The following is a 17,610-nucleotide window of genomic DNA, read 5'->3' on the forward strand; positions in this document are numbered from 1 at the left end:
GACAGAATGATGATAATAATCTGTGAACTCAAAATGGGATTTATGTGTTTCTGTGTGTATGTGTTTCTGTGTGCAAGTATGAGTGCAAATGTGTGCTAAGTGTGTGGGTGTGTGTGTGGGTGTGTGTGTGGGTGTGTGTGTGGGTGAAAGGAAGTATATAATATATATAAAAAAAATGCTCAATTAAAACATAAAATAAGAAAATAAAAAAAAGCTAATTTTACTTTCCTTGTCTTTCCTTTGTAACTTTGTCTACACTTCCTTAAACTTACAATGTTTACATCTCGACCTACAACAGCCAACACGATGAAAATCAACCTTGTGTCTGAACATGGAACCACTAGCGATCAGACATTCTATTGTCCTGGATCAGTTATTCAAGGTATATCGATCAAAGATATATATATATATATATACTTGTATGATGTTTTTGATAGTTAAAAATTAAACTAAACCATGTTTTCTTTTAAATCATTAGGCTCCGTAAGTCTTTCATTTTCGAAAAAGGTCGATCCAACCCGTGTTAGATTGGTCTTTGAGGCCTCTGAAGGCATCAATTTATCTACAGCCACTCCTGGTGCAGTATCCAACCGACTCAACAATCTATTCCGCGTACAGAGCACCTTATGGGAGAAGAATGAATCCGACCAATTGACGGAATCCGATTACACATTTCCATTCAACATTCAATTGCCAATGGTTCAGTTCCCCCCGTCAATGGACGAAATCACCTATCGATGTGTATATCGCCTCACAGCCTACCTTGACCTCTCAAAAAGCCGACAGGGAATAATCACCTTGGCCCAAAAGAAAATTAACTTTGTGCCGTTTATCGAAACTGCTATATTGAAGAGTCCCCTGACGGAAGAAATCACTCGCAATGGAATTAGAATGGTTACAAAACTCACTTCTTTAAACTATGTTTCGGGTGATAAAATACCCATCTCATTACGTTTCAGCACAGCCAAAAACAAGCCGGTCTCATTATCCATAAAACTCTCCCAAATCATTAACTTTATCACCGACGAAGAGTATCCGCTCGAGAAGACGACTATGGTTTCAAGCAGTCGTGTTCTGGCGGCTGGCACTACATACCATGAGACCTGTCTGGAAATTCCGAGCGACACTTCGCCAACCTTTGATTATGGTCGTATGATATCCGTATCCTATATTCTGAAGATAACTATGGGACACAAATATTGCGCTGGTCTGTTACAGTCATCAGAGGTCTCAGTCGAGCTACCAATTCACATCGGTACTCTGGGATGTGGTATCCGCCCACCGGATGATCTCAAGATGTACACCATATTCTTAAAAAGTTCAAGTGCACGCAGCTCTGATTCTACATCTGACTTTGGCTTAGAACCCATTCCACCACCAAGATTCCTCAAGTTAGTCGAATATGAAAACGCATTACCAGTCTACACACCAGAACGTCTTCCTGACTACAGTTCCGTTCGAAGTGGTGTTCATGTCTAAATCAACCAAGCTACTCTTCCTCTCTTTTACTCTTTTTTATTTGTTTCCTCTTTACAACAATACCATTTTCTTTTCTGTTCATTTAATTCTTGTATCTTAGTTATTTATTTGCTTCTTTGCTTGCTTCTTTTATCCTATGTCCCTCCTTTTCTTTTTATTCTTTTTTTTTTATATTACTCACTCACTCACATACTTCCTTATATACACTTTCCTTACATACATACGTACTTATATATATAGATATATATATATATGTATTATTTCTTCTTCTTTAGTTAAAGAAAAGAAAGAGAAAAAAACAACTTTAGAAAACCGAAAGAGTATAATTGCTGTACTAGCCACTGTAAATTTTTTTGACCTCTATACTTCCCCCTCTCTCATTATCCTCATTAACCATTGAATTCAAATATATGAAACTTTCTCTCTCTATATATATATATATTGTTGCTCTTATTACTGTTGGTATTGTCGTTGCTGTTGCTGCTGTTGTTGTTACTGTTATTGTTGTTTTGCTCACCTATGTGTAAATATATAACCATTTTGAATATAAATGAGTACAACATTGAATTATCACTTTTTTTATTTTTTTTTAAAAAATAGGTAATTATTGATGTCATAGTAGGCCCTGTCATGGTCTGTGTTGTACATATTATAGTGTGTTCCAAACATAGATTTTCCTCAAATTTTCTTTTAGAGCAGACTTTTTGTTTGGAACTTTTAATATATGTAATTCTCCTTTTTAAAATTGGTCTTTTAAAAGTGTGGATTAGACACTTGTTCTAGAATGTTTCCAGATTATTTATGGTATTTACGAGCTCAATATACTAAATAGAAGCGCACACACATACACACAAAGACTATAAAACTCAGTATACATATATCTAAGATAAGCAATCGTGGGTCAAAAATAATTGACTATGAGTAAAACATCCAAGGGGTAAGTAATACAGCATTTCTCGAAATTATTGGGGGTACTCAGCCTGATTGATCGATCTAAATTTTGTGCGAATCCTAGCCAATGATATCAATTTTTAGTTGAAGACACCAAAAGACAAAAGTACAAGATTCGTACAAAATTCATAGAATAAGCTTTTGTACATTCTGCTTTCTTCTTTAGCCTATATCCACCTAAACTCTCGAAGAGGCCAAGCGTTTTTTCCTTTGACTCAAGATCTGGCAATGCATTTTCAACCTTGTGTATTTATTTAATGGCTTTAAGGGTTTGTTCAAGTTCCTTCACATTAGCTATCTGTTCCAACTTTACATTAACTTCCTTTTCGATTACTTCTAAGCAGTAATCTTACGGAGACGTCGTTTCTATTTAACCGGACTAGTTAATTGGGACCACCTGTCCGAGTCCCGGTGTCTTTCTCTAATCCTTCAGGGCAAAATGATGTGTCCTGGAAAAACACAATATATTTATTGTACATATTAGCTTACTACTTTGTCACCACATTTTTTGTTAATCTATCTCTCCCCAGACACCTGACTCTCGTTCTTTTAAGGGTTAAAGTTTGTATCTGGGAAACCTCATAATAAAATACTGTCTCATGCAAAAATCAAATCCTGTATAATCAATTAGTAGTCCTGAATTTAGATTTGACAATAAAGAAATAATAATTAGTCACAGATACACTACATCAATAGCCAGTTATGCAAAAGGTTATAAAGAGTTGTTGTCATTAGAGTGTGACGCAATCTTGTTGAATATTTCACTATTTATTGGCCTTCTTATGCGTATCGTGTTTTCTCTTTCTTTCACCTAAATATTTCCAGAGTTCGACAGCACCAGCTGGTAAGTAATCCCCATATACTCTTTTTTGCAAGGCACAAAAAAGAGTCTATAAGAATATTATGTGTCCTTAGGGAACAAATAGAATAATTTCATGCCGGCAGAATCAAATTGTCGTCTCCCACCAGGAAATGCTGTCCTCATAGAAGTAGCCTTAATCTATTAAGGAGAAAGATAAAAACAGCATCGTATGGCATATAAAAAAGTAAGGATTCAACCGGTCAAAGAGCTGTGGGTTTTTCGATCGAAATTTGATCGAAATTTGATCTTTCAAAAAGACGTACAAATTTTGATCGTCGATATTACAATTGTCGACCAATAATATTGTTCGGGTTTTAAACTTTGATCAATCAATTTGGCTGACTACCCCCAAGGAAAGAGTCAGAACATCAAGTAAACCGCGTCCGTTCCTTATTTGCAGTGAAAGAAAAATTCTTCAGCAAGTCATATCAGTTATTACTTTTTTCTTTATCTCTACTTCTAATTTTATTCACGCAATATATTAGAAAATACTATCAAAGACATTACTGAATATTGTGAAGAATATCAAGAACATATCGAAAAACTAAAAAAGAAAAAAAAAGAAAAAGTTGATTACGAAAACAGAACACGGCTAATTCAACTCATGTGTGACAGACTGAGAGAAAGATCTTTGGTCGATAAATTGCTTGTTTCAGTTTTTGGCCCAAATGCAAACCATTCTATCTCTGAGAGGGATTTAGGTAGGGAACACACAAAGTAAGAACACTAATGCCAATTATATGAGTCCCTCCTCTCCTTCTTTTTTCTTCTTAGAAATGTTGCAATACATTTCTATCAACAAAAAATATGTCTTATAGTGTTGGATTATGCAGGTCTGACAAATGACCCAAATGATTTTAAAAAAAAAGCTTTTAGAGTAAGCTTTGAAAAATATGATTAATTCAAAGAAAATACTGAAAACTCCTTTTAGGGTCAACAAGAACATTGAGAAGGTTTATTGTTGCCAATTTGCCTCAAAATAACAAAATTGAGATATTTGAAAGAAAAGAAATATTAAACAATCCTGTTGTATTTGACATACATGGGTAACCACCGTAATATAGGAAGAAGGACAAGTCACTATAACAGTCCATCCAATAGAACACTCTTCCCGCATAATAGTCATTATAAAAGACACAAGCCGAATGTGACTAGATAGATCCTTATTAGATATAAATACCCTCACAGTACCTGTATTTGTATATAAGTTTAATCGATTATCCATTCCGTCAGTGTGTTCTAGCAAGATCTTCTTTATCTTGTCTAAACCAACTTTAGTTTTTATGCTTGATTATGCCCTTTTGTGCCTCAATTTTATTTTTTATTTGCTCAAAGAGAAACTGGCATTGTTTCAATCTTAAGTAAAAAACCAGTATTCAGGTTTTACAATATTTATCGTGTGGCATAAATCCCACGTGTCAGAGCCTGTCAGCACAAAACAAAAATGAAAAAATGTGATCTTCCAGAAAACTGCTGACTAACTTATGTTGAACTTAAAAAGGCGAAGGGTAGGCATTTTGATATCTGACCGTCATTGTCATACTTTATATATATATATATATTTATTCACTTTTACCCCACACTTCACAGACGTTATCTTTACCTTTCTTAATTTTTTTTCATAGTTTGATAATAATAATAAGATGTCAGATAACAAACATGGAAAACAGGCTAAAAGACGCCTGAAACAACTCGGAAGAACTTTGGCACCATCTCAAACGGGCTGGTCAGAATCAGATGACGATCTCAGTCATGAAAGTATGCTTAAAGATCTACCACAGAAAATAAAATTTAAACCAAAGGCTGATTGCGTTCAAACGTAGTGGACATTACATCAGTTCGAATTGGCGATGTAGTAATGTCAATCGTTCCTCCCAAGAATCCCGAACTTGTTCCTGAGCACACTGCTCCATTTTACGAAGAGTCTCAGGTAAATATAGAAAAAAAAAAGACCTAATTAGTGTCTCTAACGTATCTTTAAATCTATTTAATTACTAGGAAATATTGAGACATTTGAGATGGTAAATAATTACATTCAAAAGGATTTTATTATTTGCGGGATATTTTCTTATTAAAAAAATATTGTATTATAAAATATCTGAAAAGGATGATGCAAAAAGACAAGGTAATAAAAATAGGACTATTGCTAGCACTAAGTATCCCTATCAAAGGGTAAAATTATAAAGACTTATTTGTAAAAAAAAAATGCTAGCTTGGACAAGATATCTTCCTTATTGGCCCTCCAGGACCATTAAGACGTTCTTTAGTAATGAAATATGCTGAAATGACCCAACGCGAGTAAGTTTAAGCTACAAATCCCACAGACTTAACCTAACATTTATTGGTGTTTTTGATGAACTTTGTGTTTGCTCCTGTGTTCGCTATATAGAATTGAATATGTGGCCCTGTCAAAGGATGTGACAGATGCAGACCTTAAGCAGCGCCGAGAGTTGCACAATGGAACGTCGTTTTATTTGGATCAAGCTGCTGTTAGAGCTGCTATCCATGGTAGAATCTTAGTTTTGGATGGAATTGAAAAGGCTGAGCGCAATGTATTACCTATATTGAATAATCTTCTCGAGAACCGTGAAATGTCTTTGGATGATGGCCGATTTCTTACTACAAAAGACATCAAAGACCAGGGTAACAGCACCACAAAATTTGAAAAGGTGGATCCAAAATTTTTGGTTTTTGCTCTAGGTAAATATATATGTTTGCATACCTTTCTTTTCTTATATATGTGCTTCAGAGAGTTTTCTGAATACGGGTAATTAATTTCAGTAACATTAAAGGTTTGCCTGTGCCACCATACATTGGATATCCTTTGGATCCTCCCCTGAGATCCCGCTTCCAGAGTAGAGATGTAAAATCTCCAGATTTTCAAAGTCAGGTCAACCAAATGTTAGCCATTACGGACAAGAAAGTGCAGAGACAACTTATCGAACGACTTGTTTCAATTTCGATGGTATTGGGTGTCAGATCAGACAAAAACTCTGGCCGAGAAATTGAGGTTCCCGAGTTCCCAATGACAATAGAAAGTCTTGCATCCTTACTACTTCTCTTCCCCAACCTGCATCCTCGTTTTGCTGTCGATTTGCTGTACCCATACCCACTGTTGCCCACTTGTGACCTTGAGCAAATAAGCATAATCGAAGCCGCCTACCGAAGATTTGGAGTTGCTTCCGCCGTAGTAGAAGCCCACGAAGAAGCTCGCCAGACATCTTCTGGCTATCTCATTGCGAACGTTGATCGATTAGACCCACCTGCTGTCTCGATTGATAAGTCTCATTATATTCCAAAGGCCATTGCGACCTTTTCTCATGCTACCTCACCACTTGGCGTGCCTGTGTTCAGTGGACCCAAAGAGTTTAGTTCCGCAGAGTATTTTATAGAAACACCCTACCATAGAGAGATCTACACATCAATGGTAATAGTCCATTCGGGTAACACTGATATGTGTCTAATTGGAACCCAAAAGGGTGTTGGAAAATCTGCACTCGTTCGGCACTGTGAGTAAATAATATTGTTTCGAAAGCAATATTATGCAAGTACTAACCGACTTAAATTATTTTTCTCCTTTTTCTACTACTATTTTAGTTGCCAGAAACCTTGGGTATGTCATTGATTATATTCCACTTTATCGTGACATGTCATCAAGAGATTTGCTGCAGCGTAGATCGACTACACCCACAGGAGACACTATCTGGGAGGTAAATATATACACTAAAATATATATCTTTACCAACTATTGCCTTATATGTATTTGTATATACAAATAGAACTCGCTCTTAGTCGAAGCTGCTATTCATGGCAACTTGGCAGTTCTCGATGGTATCGAGGCATTATCCTATGGAACCCTCAATACACTGCAGAGGCTTACTAACGAGCGTGAAATGCAACTTCCTGATGGTACACGTCTCATTAATGCACATCGATATGAGAAACTGATGAAAAAATCAAAACTCTCCATTAACGATCTTGCGGCCAAAAAATTGATCCCAATTCATCCTGCGTTCCGTATCATTGCTCTGGCCCGATCGGGAGTCAGTGGTCAAACAGACACAAAGGCTGGATCTTGGCTCACAGCAGAGATCTTGTCCATGTTCCAGTTTATTGTGGTTGATTCATTACCATCAAATGTATGATTGCCACTACCACTACTATCAGTATTAGTATTAGCATTACTTTTTTCAAGAAAAAACATCTGTCTGTATATGTGTTTATATATTCACAATTTCTTTATTTATTTATATTATACCAGGAAGAACAAGAGGTTTTGAGATGTCTCTCTCCAGGTGTGGATGAAGACAGACTTTCACAACTATTGACCTTCTCTCGTCGTCTGAGGCGAGACAAGGATGAAACTGTCAGGATGCTTTCCAGTGCATTGTCTACTCGCCAGCTGATTAGGATTTGCCGACGTTTGGCCTACTTTGAGGACGAAAGTCTTTATAAGTCCATTGAAAAGGCTGCTCTTTCTAGATTTATGCCTGCAATTGCAAGAGAAGCCTTGCATGAACTGATGATTGCAAACGGTATATATCCATCAAAAAAAGACATTCATGTTGAAGGGGTAATATATACATATACATACATAATCATATATTACGGCATCGTTGGTTTTCCTAAAAGTCTACCTTTCTTTAACAAAAAAACAAATGCAGCTCGTAATCGAAATTCTTCCATCCCGTCAAGACCCTCAGCAGATTAGAATCGGAGGAGTGGTGGAGCCTGTATTCAAAGGAGGCGATCCTATGCTGATTCCAAATGTTGTATTCCATGAAAACCCTGCGCACACTGAGATTTTGAGAGAGATGCTGAAGGATTATCAATTGGGTTAGTTGAGTGTTTTTATATAATGTAGAGCTTTGAATTTAATACTAGACTTAATATGTTCCAAAGTTTTATTCGCTCATTTACTCACCTTCCCTTTTATTTATTTAATTATATACTTTAAATTTGTTTTTTTTTGTTTTTGATTAGGGGATCATTTACTGCTTATCGGAAATCAGGGTGTAGGCAAGAATAAACTTGCCGACTACTTTTTGCAGTTACTCCAACTGCCTCGTGAATACATCCAACTCCACAGAGATAGCACTGTTCAAAGCTTGACAACCACGCCTGCTATCCGAGAAGGTGTCTTGGCCTTTGAAGACTCTGCGCTTGTAAAGGCTGTTAGTGAAGGTATAGTTTTCTTTTTCATTTTAGTCATACGAAGAAGGACACAATCTGGTGATATTATTGTGACCGACTTATTATGGATCTTATTTCTTTTTTGTAGGCACAATACTTGTGGTCGATGAAGCTGATAAGGCACCAACTTATGTAACAGCAGTATTGAAAAGTTTAGTAGAAGATGGTCAGATGGTGCTTGGGGACGGAAGACGTATTGTTTCGAAAGAATCTGATGTTCAAGAAAACGACCGATATATTCTTGTACATCCTGTAAGATACACAAATATATCTGCTTAATAGACACCCACAAAGAGAGATAGAGAGAAAGAGAAAATCTTACGTGAATGGTTAATGACAAAATATATACATATATTCTTAGAACTTCCGTATGATTGTTCTTGCCAATCGACCAGGTATGAGCTATTCAAGAATCATTATTAAAATTTAAAAAATTTAAAGAAAAATAAAGTCGTTTAAGCTAATCAGATATTTCAAACAGGTTATCCATTCCTTGGTAAAGAGTCATTTGGAACTGTTGGTTTTTAGGCAATAAGTACCAAGTATCTTATTTTTATTTTTAATTCATTTATATATTCTCTAATATTAGGAAACGATTTCTACCGTGAAATTGGAGACGTTTTTAGCTGGTATGATTACTTTTTACCTACAGAGAGTAAATGCTATTTTCAACAAATGTATCATGTTATATCATGTTATATTAAATATTTTATTTTATTTTTGTATTTCTAGTCATGCAGTAGACAACCCGGACAAGCTTTCAGAGGTAAATGAGGGGGGAGTATGATTTACTTAAAGGAAGAGTAACGAAAAGGCTGTGAGATTTGTAACTAATATACAGGAATTGTTTATCAGATGTATCTCTTAAGAAAATACGGACCTAATGTGTCTGAACAACTTCTTGATAAGCTTTCCAGTGCATTTACCGATCTTCGTAGACTAGTTGATGAAGGGTAAGATACCTTTAGGCATAGAAGAAAACCAAAACTAGTACTTAGTAAAGAATACCGTTTGTACTCTTTTTATAACCTAGGCTTATTTCATACCCTTACTCTACACGCGAACTTGTTAATATTGTACTTCATTTAGAGGTAATTTGCATTAGTATTTTATTATAGAATATATAGAAGAAACAGAAAATGATACCTTTGTAGTACCAATCTTTCTATTTGGCCTGATGTAACATATTAAATTAATTGCACTGTCATCATTACTCATTTACTTTAATTAGAAATATCCTGATGAGGGTATATCGAAGATTCTCCAGAACGTATTTGACTTTGACAAGTACGATCATGCATCAAAGGAACTCTTGATCGAGATATTTGAAAAACATGGCATTCCTGTTGGTCTTGACTCGGAGTTTTCCATGAATTTGGGAGATGTCTTGGATCTTGGACATCCTATCTCAACAGAACTATGGACTCGTTTGCCTAATTCTAAACATACCAAGTCCAAAGTAGAGACTCACGATATTGCTATTCGAGTAAGTATACTTATCCGTTTGCCTTTATCCTCTTCTTCTTGTTCTCTGTTTATTATATATATATATAAAGAGTATATAGTTTTCTAGCACATAAACATATTTATAATGTTTTTACTATCAATAGGGCGGCTGGGACCTTGACGTAGGAAAGAATTGGAAGGAACTTGAACGAAGAGAAGGTCGTTCAATTGTATTCTCTGAACAGCTCTATAACTTTGATATTCCTACCCGTGGTGAAGCGCTAGATATTGCGACTGTCGAAGATGGCAGTCTATTTGTAATCACCACAAATCCTGTCACTCTTCATCATGTTGATGCAAACCACAAGAGAATTGAGAGCATAGATCTGTACGAATACTTTCCCTTGCAAAGAGGTAAAAGAAGAACAATATAGTGGCATAGAATATAAAATAATTGATCTTGTTTTCTTTCTTTCTTGGTATAATCTCTAGCACCTCCAAGACTTCGTATAACAGTAATTCGTACTAATGGCGCAGTCAAGTATCTTGCTCTTCACAACCCCTCAAACAACGAGCTGCTCTGTTGCGACTTTGGGAATAAAAAGATTGTCTCGGTTGTAGTACGTACCAGTTGTCCAAAAGAAGGCAATATAATCCTTTATTACTTTTGAACCTTCTCGCTCTGTTTTGTGTGTTTCTTCAATCGATTTACACCAACAGCTGATATATATATCTAAATTATTATTCTTTATTAATTGTTGCTTTAGATCCGTGGGCTTGAACCTCTAACGTCTATTATGTGTACCAACCTGAGTTCTTCCGGTGTAATTGGTGAGAATAAGATAAAAACAACAGAGTAATTAGAGGGATGACTAACAATATTATTTATTAATTTATTAATTACTCTAAAATTATGCTGATGTTGATGATATTGATATTAATATTGATCATCATTACTGTGGGTAGCTTTCTATCAAGAAGATCAGCCCACAATTGCCGTTTTAGACTTTAATACCTCAAAACAACACACAGTGACACTTCCTGTACGAAGTAAGTAGGTTTTGTGTGTATTTACAAAACGTGTGCTTATTTTTCTTAAATAATAATAATAATAATAATAATAATATAAATTCTCTAGTTAACCAACTTTTGGTAATCGAGCCTCACTTTTGGATTGCACGGGGAAGTCGTGACGGCACAACATATGTTTTGTATCCAGAAGAGAATAATGGACCTGAAGGCGGACTTCCTATACTCTTGGAGCCTATTAAAGTCCAAGGTCAAAATGGTCATGAAATTGGTGAAGTAGCCAATGTGTTTGAGCAAGAGTTTGCGTAAGTACAATTATATAAATATTATTGTATTCTAACGTATATCTTCTATAATTATATACAGTCCTGGAGCAAGATTTGGTCAGAGCGATCACCCTTACAAATTCTGTACAATTCTTCAAGGGTGTTCACACAATGAATTCTTGCAAAAGTCAGGCGTGGTAGAAATAGCGTCTTACTTCAATGTCGAAAGAACTGGATACCAAGCCAACAAACTCAAGGGCTCTTCGCTCTACCTTTCGAACTCTCAGAAATTAGCTGTTGTTCAGCCTCCTATTGTATGTCTTTTAGAAAGAAAGAGCATATACATTCTTATTATTATTATCATTATTATTTTTACGATGTCTAAAACCTCTTTCTGTATTTGGTATATTATCGTAGGACGGCCGTGCTGAGAGTACAATTGATTTGCTTGATCCTGCCAGACATCAAATGTGGAGAATCAAATTACCCCTCTCTATCTTGGGGGGACCAGATACGTAAGTATACATTTGGCGTAACAATAGTCTACCAATAATGAGAATAAGAATAAGAATAGAAATACTACTAATATTAATACTAATAAGAGCTGGATAAAATTAATACTTATGATGATATAAATTAAATCTTTTGCTGGTACTTATTCATATACCTTTTTTTTTAAAAAAAAAACAGTGATGTGCCAGGAGCAGGATTTTCAAGATTTCAATTAGAGAGACGTGCAGCTTCGTTGTGTGAGTTGTCAAATGGCAATTTGGTTACAATGGACAATGCTGGGTCTGTCAGAATCTGGCAAGTCAGCTCCTCGGACTTATTTAAAGCAGCCCAGACATGGAAGCAAATGGTCGGTGTTGACCAGAAGATCCTGTCTGTTGTGTATGAGAAAAAGGTACTTTATTTTTGTTACGGTTAAAATATTAAGTGTATATATAAGACACAATACATGCATTTTAGAAAGTATCTGACTGGTTGTATTATTTCTACTTTTAATTATTCTTAGGATGGAAAGAAGAGTGATCCTTCTTCCCAGGGCGATGACGCGAACAAAACAAATGGCAGTGGTGAATCTGGGGGTGACTCCGATGAGGGAAGCGGTGGCTCAGGAAATGGTGGGGAAAGTGGCTCCGGAAGTGGTGGTGCTGGTGGAAGCGGTGGAATTGGTGGTAGTGGTGGCGAGAACATGAACGAAGGAGGACGCGAAGAAGCAAGCTTCGAGGATATTCAAAACTTAAAACTGGTACGTGCGTAACCAGTGCGTTGCCTATTTGTCACAAGTGCCCTAATTTAAAATTATGTCCACAACCAAACCATATATATATATATATACAGAAAACAGCAGGGGACGAAGCAAATGTAGTAAGCGATGCCAAGAGGTAATTCTACAACACCCATAATTATCATTCTTCTTTCTTTTGGCTCTTCTTGTTAGGCTTAGAAAGTAATATTCTGTATGTGGTTTTGGTAGAGAAATGCATGAACAAGCTATGGAGAAAATGCTTGATAAAATCAATATGACACAGGGTGACTACCAAGTAAGTTACATATAAAATACCATCTCTTTGGGTTATTAAGATACTGAAGAAAGAAAAGTATTAAGAAAAAAAACTCGTATTTATGTAGCAATTTCAAAAATACATGGAAAACATTCGACGTGAGGTTCGTGAACTTCGCGTCATATTGGAAAGTGTCGAGGCCAAAAACAAGGAGCGTGTGTGGTTAAAGAACCAATCGTCCGGTGATCTTGACGACACCAAAATGTAAATGTGGCCCGATCAACTATGGTTCTTCTTCTTTTTATTTGTGAAAAGAAAATAACATGAACAAATCTATAAGAAACTAGTCGTATATATATATATATATATATATATTCATTTATTTATATATTTATTTAATGTCTTTAATCTTCATAGTATTGAAGGGCTTACAGGAGAAAGGGCTATTTATAAGAAGAGAGGCGATGATGATCCTGAGATTGGACTTTTCCAGGATAAACCCAAAAGAATGAACTTTGTGTTTGATCTTTCGGCCAGGTAAAATTCTATTATTTCTTTTTTTTATAAAAAAACAAGCATCTATTAATAATACAATACAATACAATACAATACAATGTCTATTATATTCTTTGTAGTATGTTTCGGTTCAATGCCCACGATCGTCGGCTAGAGAGATCTATGGAGGTTGCACTTATGCTCATGGAGGCCTTTAGGGGATTTGAACACAAGTTCGCATACAGGATTGTAGGGCACAGTGGCGATGGAGCTAATATTGAGTTTGTAAAACCTGGGAACTATCCCAAGACCGAGAAAGAAGAATTTGAGATTCTGAGCAAAATGCGAGCTCATTCTCAGTATTGTCTAAGTGGAGGTAACAAAGAATATATGGAAATATTAAAAAGAAAGAGAGAAAGAAACTTGTATCGACTTGTTATTAACTTGAAAATATAACGCACCTAAAGATAATACACTTGGAGCTGCTTCTCATTCAGTCAAGGAAATTGTCAAGGAAGAGGGAGATGACCATTTTGTAGTTATTCTGTCAGACGCAAACATTGCCCAATACAACATTCATCCCGATGATATCGCAAGAGGTAATTAACCATGATGTAGAAATATATGGTTAACGCACACGTTCATTCTGATTTGCTTGTTGTACATAGTACTGAAATCAGATGATCGTGTTACTGCGCAAATGATCTTTATCGGATCGCTTCAAGACCAGGCAGAACAGTAAGTTCCTTTTTATTTATTATTATTATAAGCATTACAACTATAAACAAGCATTTTGTATGTATATCTAAAATATTAGGCTCACTATTTTATTTGATGCGAATCTCTAGGCTAAAAAAGGCACTTGGAAGCAATGCCCACATGTGCGTTGAAAATAAGGAGCTTCCAAAGATTATGAAAGCTCTTTTCTTGGCTTCAATGATCAAGTCTTGACTATGATGAATTCATACATGAAATCTTGAATTATACAATTATTATTAAAAGTATCACTGTGATTCTTATTGTGATTTTAATTTTGGCTTTCATTATTGCTATATTACTATTATGCTTTGTATGATTTATCACTAATTTATACTTAAATACACACGCACATAAATATATATATATATTAGATGATAGCCTATTTTATCGCAAGGTTAGGCAATAATCTTTTTTTAGATTGATAGTTAAAGAAAGAGGTACAATTGATAACTGTAAAGAAGGCTACATTAATTATATTCATTCATTCATTCATTCAAACATTCATTCATTCATCCATACATAGATACATAGATACATAGATACATAGATACATAGGTACATAGGTACATAGGTACATAGGTACATTTATACATAATAGGAATAATATATATACTTGCGTCAAATATTTACTAGTATTCTTATTTTGTGATATGGATTTGTAGACAAATATGGGAGGCCTCGAAGCCATCTTTTTTCCATCTCGTGGTTCTTTTAGCGGAGCTGGGTCTAGTCACCAGATATTGTGACCGTCTTACTCACATTTTATCACATATATATATAATTCGATCTTTTGAACAATTCTGTTAATGCTTCTTTTGACAGCTCCTATTACAAAAACGGGAGTATATACATATATACATATATACATATAATTATTGTAAGTGTAATTATAAGTATAAGTATAATTATTCATGTTATTAAAAAGGAACAAAATATCACATCTCTTCCTTCCTTTCTTCTTCTTCTTCTTATATTTTATTACTCTCTTTTCTATAGCAAATATGCCCAAAGATATCTACTGTCCATATAACAATATAAAAATTAAACAAAAAAGGCCAAAAAGAGCTGCGTTCCCTACAGGTATTTAAATATATCTTTATAGTTTAATAGCAATAAAAAAAAGAGAAAGAAAAGTGAATAATGAAAACTTGAACCGACTAAATGCCGCTCGCAACTATTACTACAACAACAAGAATAATAGCAACAATATCAAAAAACAACAACAACAACAATAATAATTAATATTACTATTACTATTACTATTACTATTAACAATGACAATATATATTTAAATCGTAGCCACTGTTCAGAATGACAAAATTTCAAAAAGATTTCAGAAAGAAAGCCAAACATGTAAGATATCATTGGGACAAAGAAAATACAACAAAATATATGTCTTTGATCAACAAGTAACTTGTCTTATTGCCTATTTTATTTTGTTTCTAAACAATAATATTAATAAAATCCAAGTCAAGAAGTCAATGCAACAAACAAAAAGGTTCACAGACCATCATCAATCTATACGTACTGAAGCACCATTATCGCACACGAGAGGATCTCCTTTTCCTTTATCCAAAAATACAACCAAGGCCACGACCACGACCACGACCACAATCTCAAACCCAAACCCAAACCCAAACCCAAATAAAAAAACAAATACAAAAACTACGACAAATTCACTCAAATCTTCTTCTTACCAACCTACTTTGGCTACTAAAGCATGTGTTCGCACTCCTTCAGCACCACCTCCACCACCTCCTTCTAATTCTCGTTCTCGTTCTTATCCTTATTCGCATTCGCATTCACATTCTACCTTTGTGCCCTCAAAACGGCATGCATGGTCTGTTTTTGGTTTCAATAGCCCAGAAGAAGAGTATTCCGAAACCAACAGACGCACTTCAATTCTAAGATCAATTCGTGAGGCTGGTGTCTGCCCTCAAATACCTTCCAAACGAATCAAGCGGCGTCAAGTAACAAGCCTGTCACAACAGCACCAGCAACGGGAGCCAGAGCAACAACCTTCGCCAATTTCCTCAGTTTCACCAATATTCAAACCAGTAAATTCCTCAGACAACAAACCTTTACCCTCCCCACAACCATCACCATGCATTGAAAAAGAAAAAGCCCCGCCAATTGATTCACCACTCATAACATCTCCAATCGAACAAAAAATATTTACAACAGACTACATTAAAACATTGTACACACTCATGACAAACAATGAATCCCAAGAAACTGAATCCCTTAATAATCTTCACCCTCTAACTTTGTCTTGTGTTGCCACAAAAAAAGAACAAAAAGAAAAACGAGTAGTGAAACTAGAGAAAGAAGAGGAAGAAGAGGAATACGAAGAAGAGGAAGAGGAAGAAGACAATGAAAAGGATCGTTCGAGGTTGTGTGACGAGTATGATTCTTCATTTACTACTCCAAATAAATTGCATATTCCTCTCCTACATGATGGCCCAGTTTCAAAACAAATATCTTCCGATAAGAAAGCACTAGAGAGAGAATATTGGCGTCGACAACGTCGAGTATTTCTTCGAACTCGATTTATCACTGACAAAGAAGCCACTTACATTGCACGAAAAGTCTATCACAATACAACTATATCAAGTAATTACCGTTTTATCACCTCTTTTCTATCAAATATGGCCAACTACCGGACAAAGTGGCGCAAAGGTCTCAAACGAATTGCCAAGAAGCTTTCAGTGTCAAAAGAACAGGTGGTGAATCCAATTGATCTACCAGTGCTTTACGATATTTCAGACCAGGCAAGCATAATACATATGAATATGAATATGAATATGAATATGAATACATATATGTATATGTATATGTATGTGTATGTGTACATACAGACATATTCTCCCTCTCTTTCTTTCTCTCTTTCTCTCTTTACCTCTTTACCTCTCGTCTATTCTTACTATTATTTATTATTCTTGCTTATTTATATATATATTCCTGCGTATAATTATTGTAGATTGATCATTCAATGCTAGATTCTATTTGGAAATACTGGATCACAGACCCGTATGTCGACCCTGATTTATTTTACTCCAATAATGATTCTGTGGCCAGACTAGCAGCAATCACAGTTTGCGCAGTGTATTTCACTCTGCGTGTTATGCATGGACACATGAAAGAAGGACAATATCGAAAGGCCCTTAGAGAACTTGACAGCTTTGGAATGACATGCAGTATTAGTTTGCCAGACCCAACACTAAATGAAGAACAATATTAATCTATCAATCAATCAAGCAAAAATCCCATCAAACGATCGATATATCACTTCACATACATCACATACATCACGCATGCACTCACTTACATACGCACTCAACAACTCAGTCAACCAACTAATTACCCATCAAATCAACAAGACCCATCACAGTAACAACCATAAAAAAGTATTCAAGAAAATTAACATCATATTTCATAGAAGTATATTTTCTTTACACCAACTGAACCAAGCACACGCACACGCACACGCACACGCACACGCATAAAGCATAAAGCAAGAAATGTTTTGCTTAGTAATGAGTTACATTTATACTATTGATACTACAGACATCGAACATTTATGCTATTAAATGTATACTCAAGCTATTCCTTTTAACGTCCT

General features: G+C 35.4%; 4 protein-coding genes across 4 annotated transcripts; all 4 read left to right on the forward strand.

Moving 5' to 3' along the window:
• Nucleotides 1-273: 273 nt before the first annotated feature.
• On the forward strand, nt 274-1,479 carry PHYBLDRAFT_169310 (hypothetical protein; the record flags this gene model as incomplete). Its single annotated transcript, XM_018436040.1, has 2 exons — nt 274-382; nt 479-1,479. 2 exons carry the CDS (start codon nt 274-276, stop codon nt 1,477-1,479), a joined length of 1,110 nt encoding a protein of 369 aa, XP_018291092.1.
• Nucleotides 1,480-2,396: 917 nt separating this feature from the next.
• PHYBLDRAFT_169311 (hypothetical protein) lies at nt 2,397-4,275 on the forward strand (the record flags this gene model as incomplete). The annotated part of the gene is made up of 5 exons (XM_018436041.1): nt 2,397-2,416; nt 3,258-3,274; nt 3,778-3,993; nt 4,111-4,169; nt 4,201-4,275. The coding sequence occupies 5 exons, from the start codon at nt 2,397-2,399 to the stop codon at nt 4,273-4,275; spliced, it is 387 nt and encodes a 128-aa protein (XP_018291093.1).
• Nucleotides 4,276-13,369: 9,094 nt separating this feature from the next.
• PHYBLDRAFT_159083 (hypothetical protein) lies at nt 13,370-14,354 on the forward strand (the record flags this gene model as incomplete). The annotated part of the gene is made up of 4 exons (XM_018433910.1): nt 13,370-13,605; nt 13,697-13,828; nt 13,898-13,967; nt 14,078-14,354. Coding segments are annotated over 4 exons (541 nt in total), but the record flags the coding sequence as incomplete, so codon positions are not given.
• Nucleotides 14,355-14,989: 635 nt separating this feature from the next.
• On the forward strand, nt 14,990-17,229 carry PHYBLDRAFT_169313 (hypothetical protein; the record flags this gene model as incomplete). Its single annotated transcript, XM_018436042.1, has 4 exons — nt 14,990-15,068; nt 15,288-15,341; nt 15,459-16,714; nt 16,969-17,229. 4 exons carry the CDS (start codon nt 14,990-14,992, stop codon nt 17,227-17,229), a joined length of 1,650 nt encoding a protein of 549 aa, XP_018291095.1.
• Nucleotides 17,230-17,610: the final 381 nt, after the last annotated feature.

The sequence above is a fragment of the Phycomyces blakesleeanus genome (assembly GCF_001638985.1).
Source record: "Phycomyces blakesleeanus NRRL 1555(-) unplaced genomic scaffold PHYBLscaffold_12, whole genome shotgun sequence".
Lineage (NCBI taxonomy): Eukaryota > Fungi > Mucoromycota > Mucoromycetes > Mucorales > Phycomycetaceae > Phycomyces > Phycomyces blakesleeanus.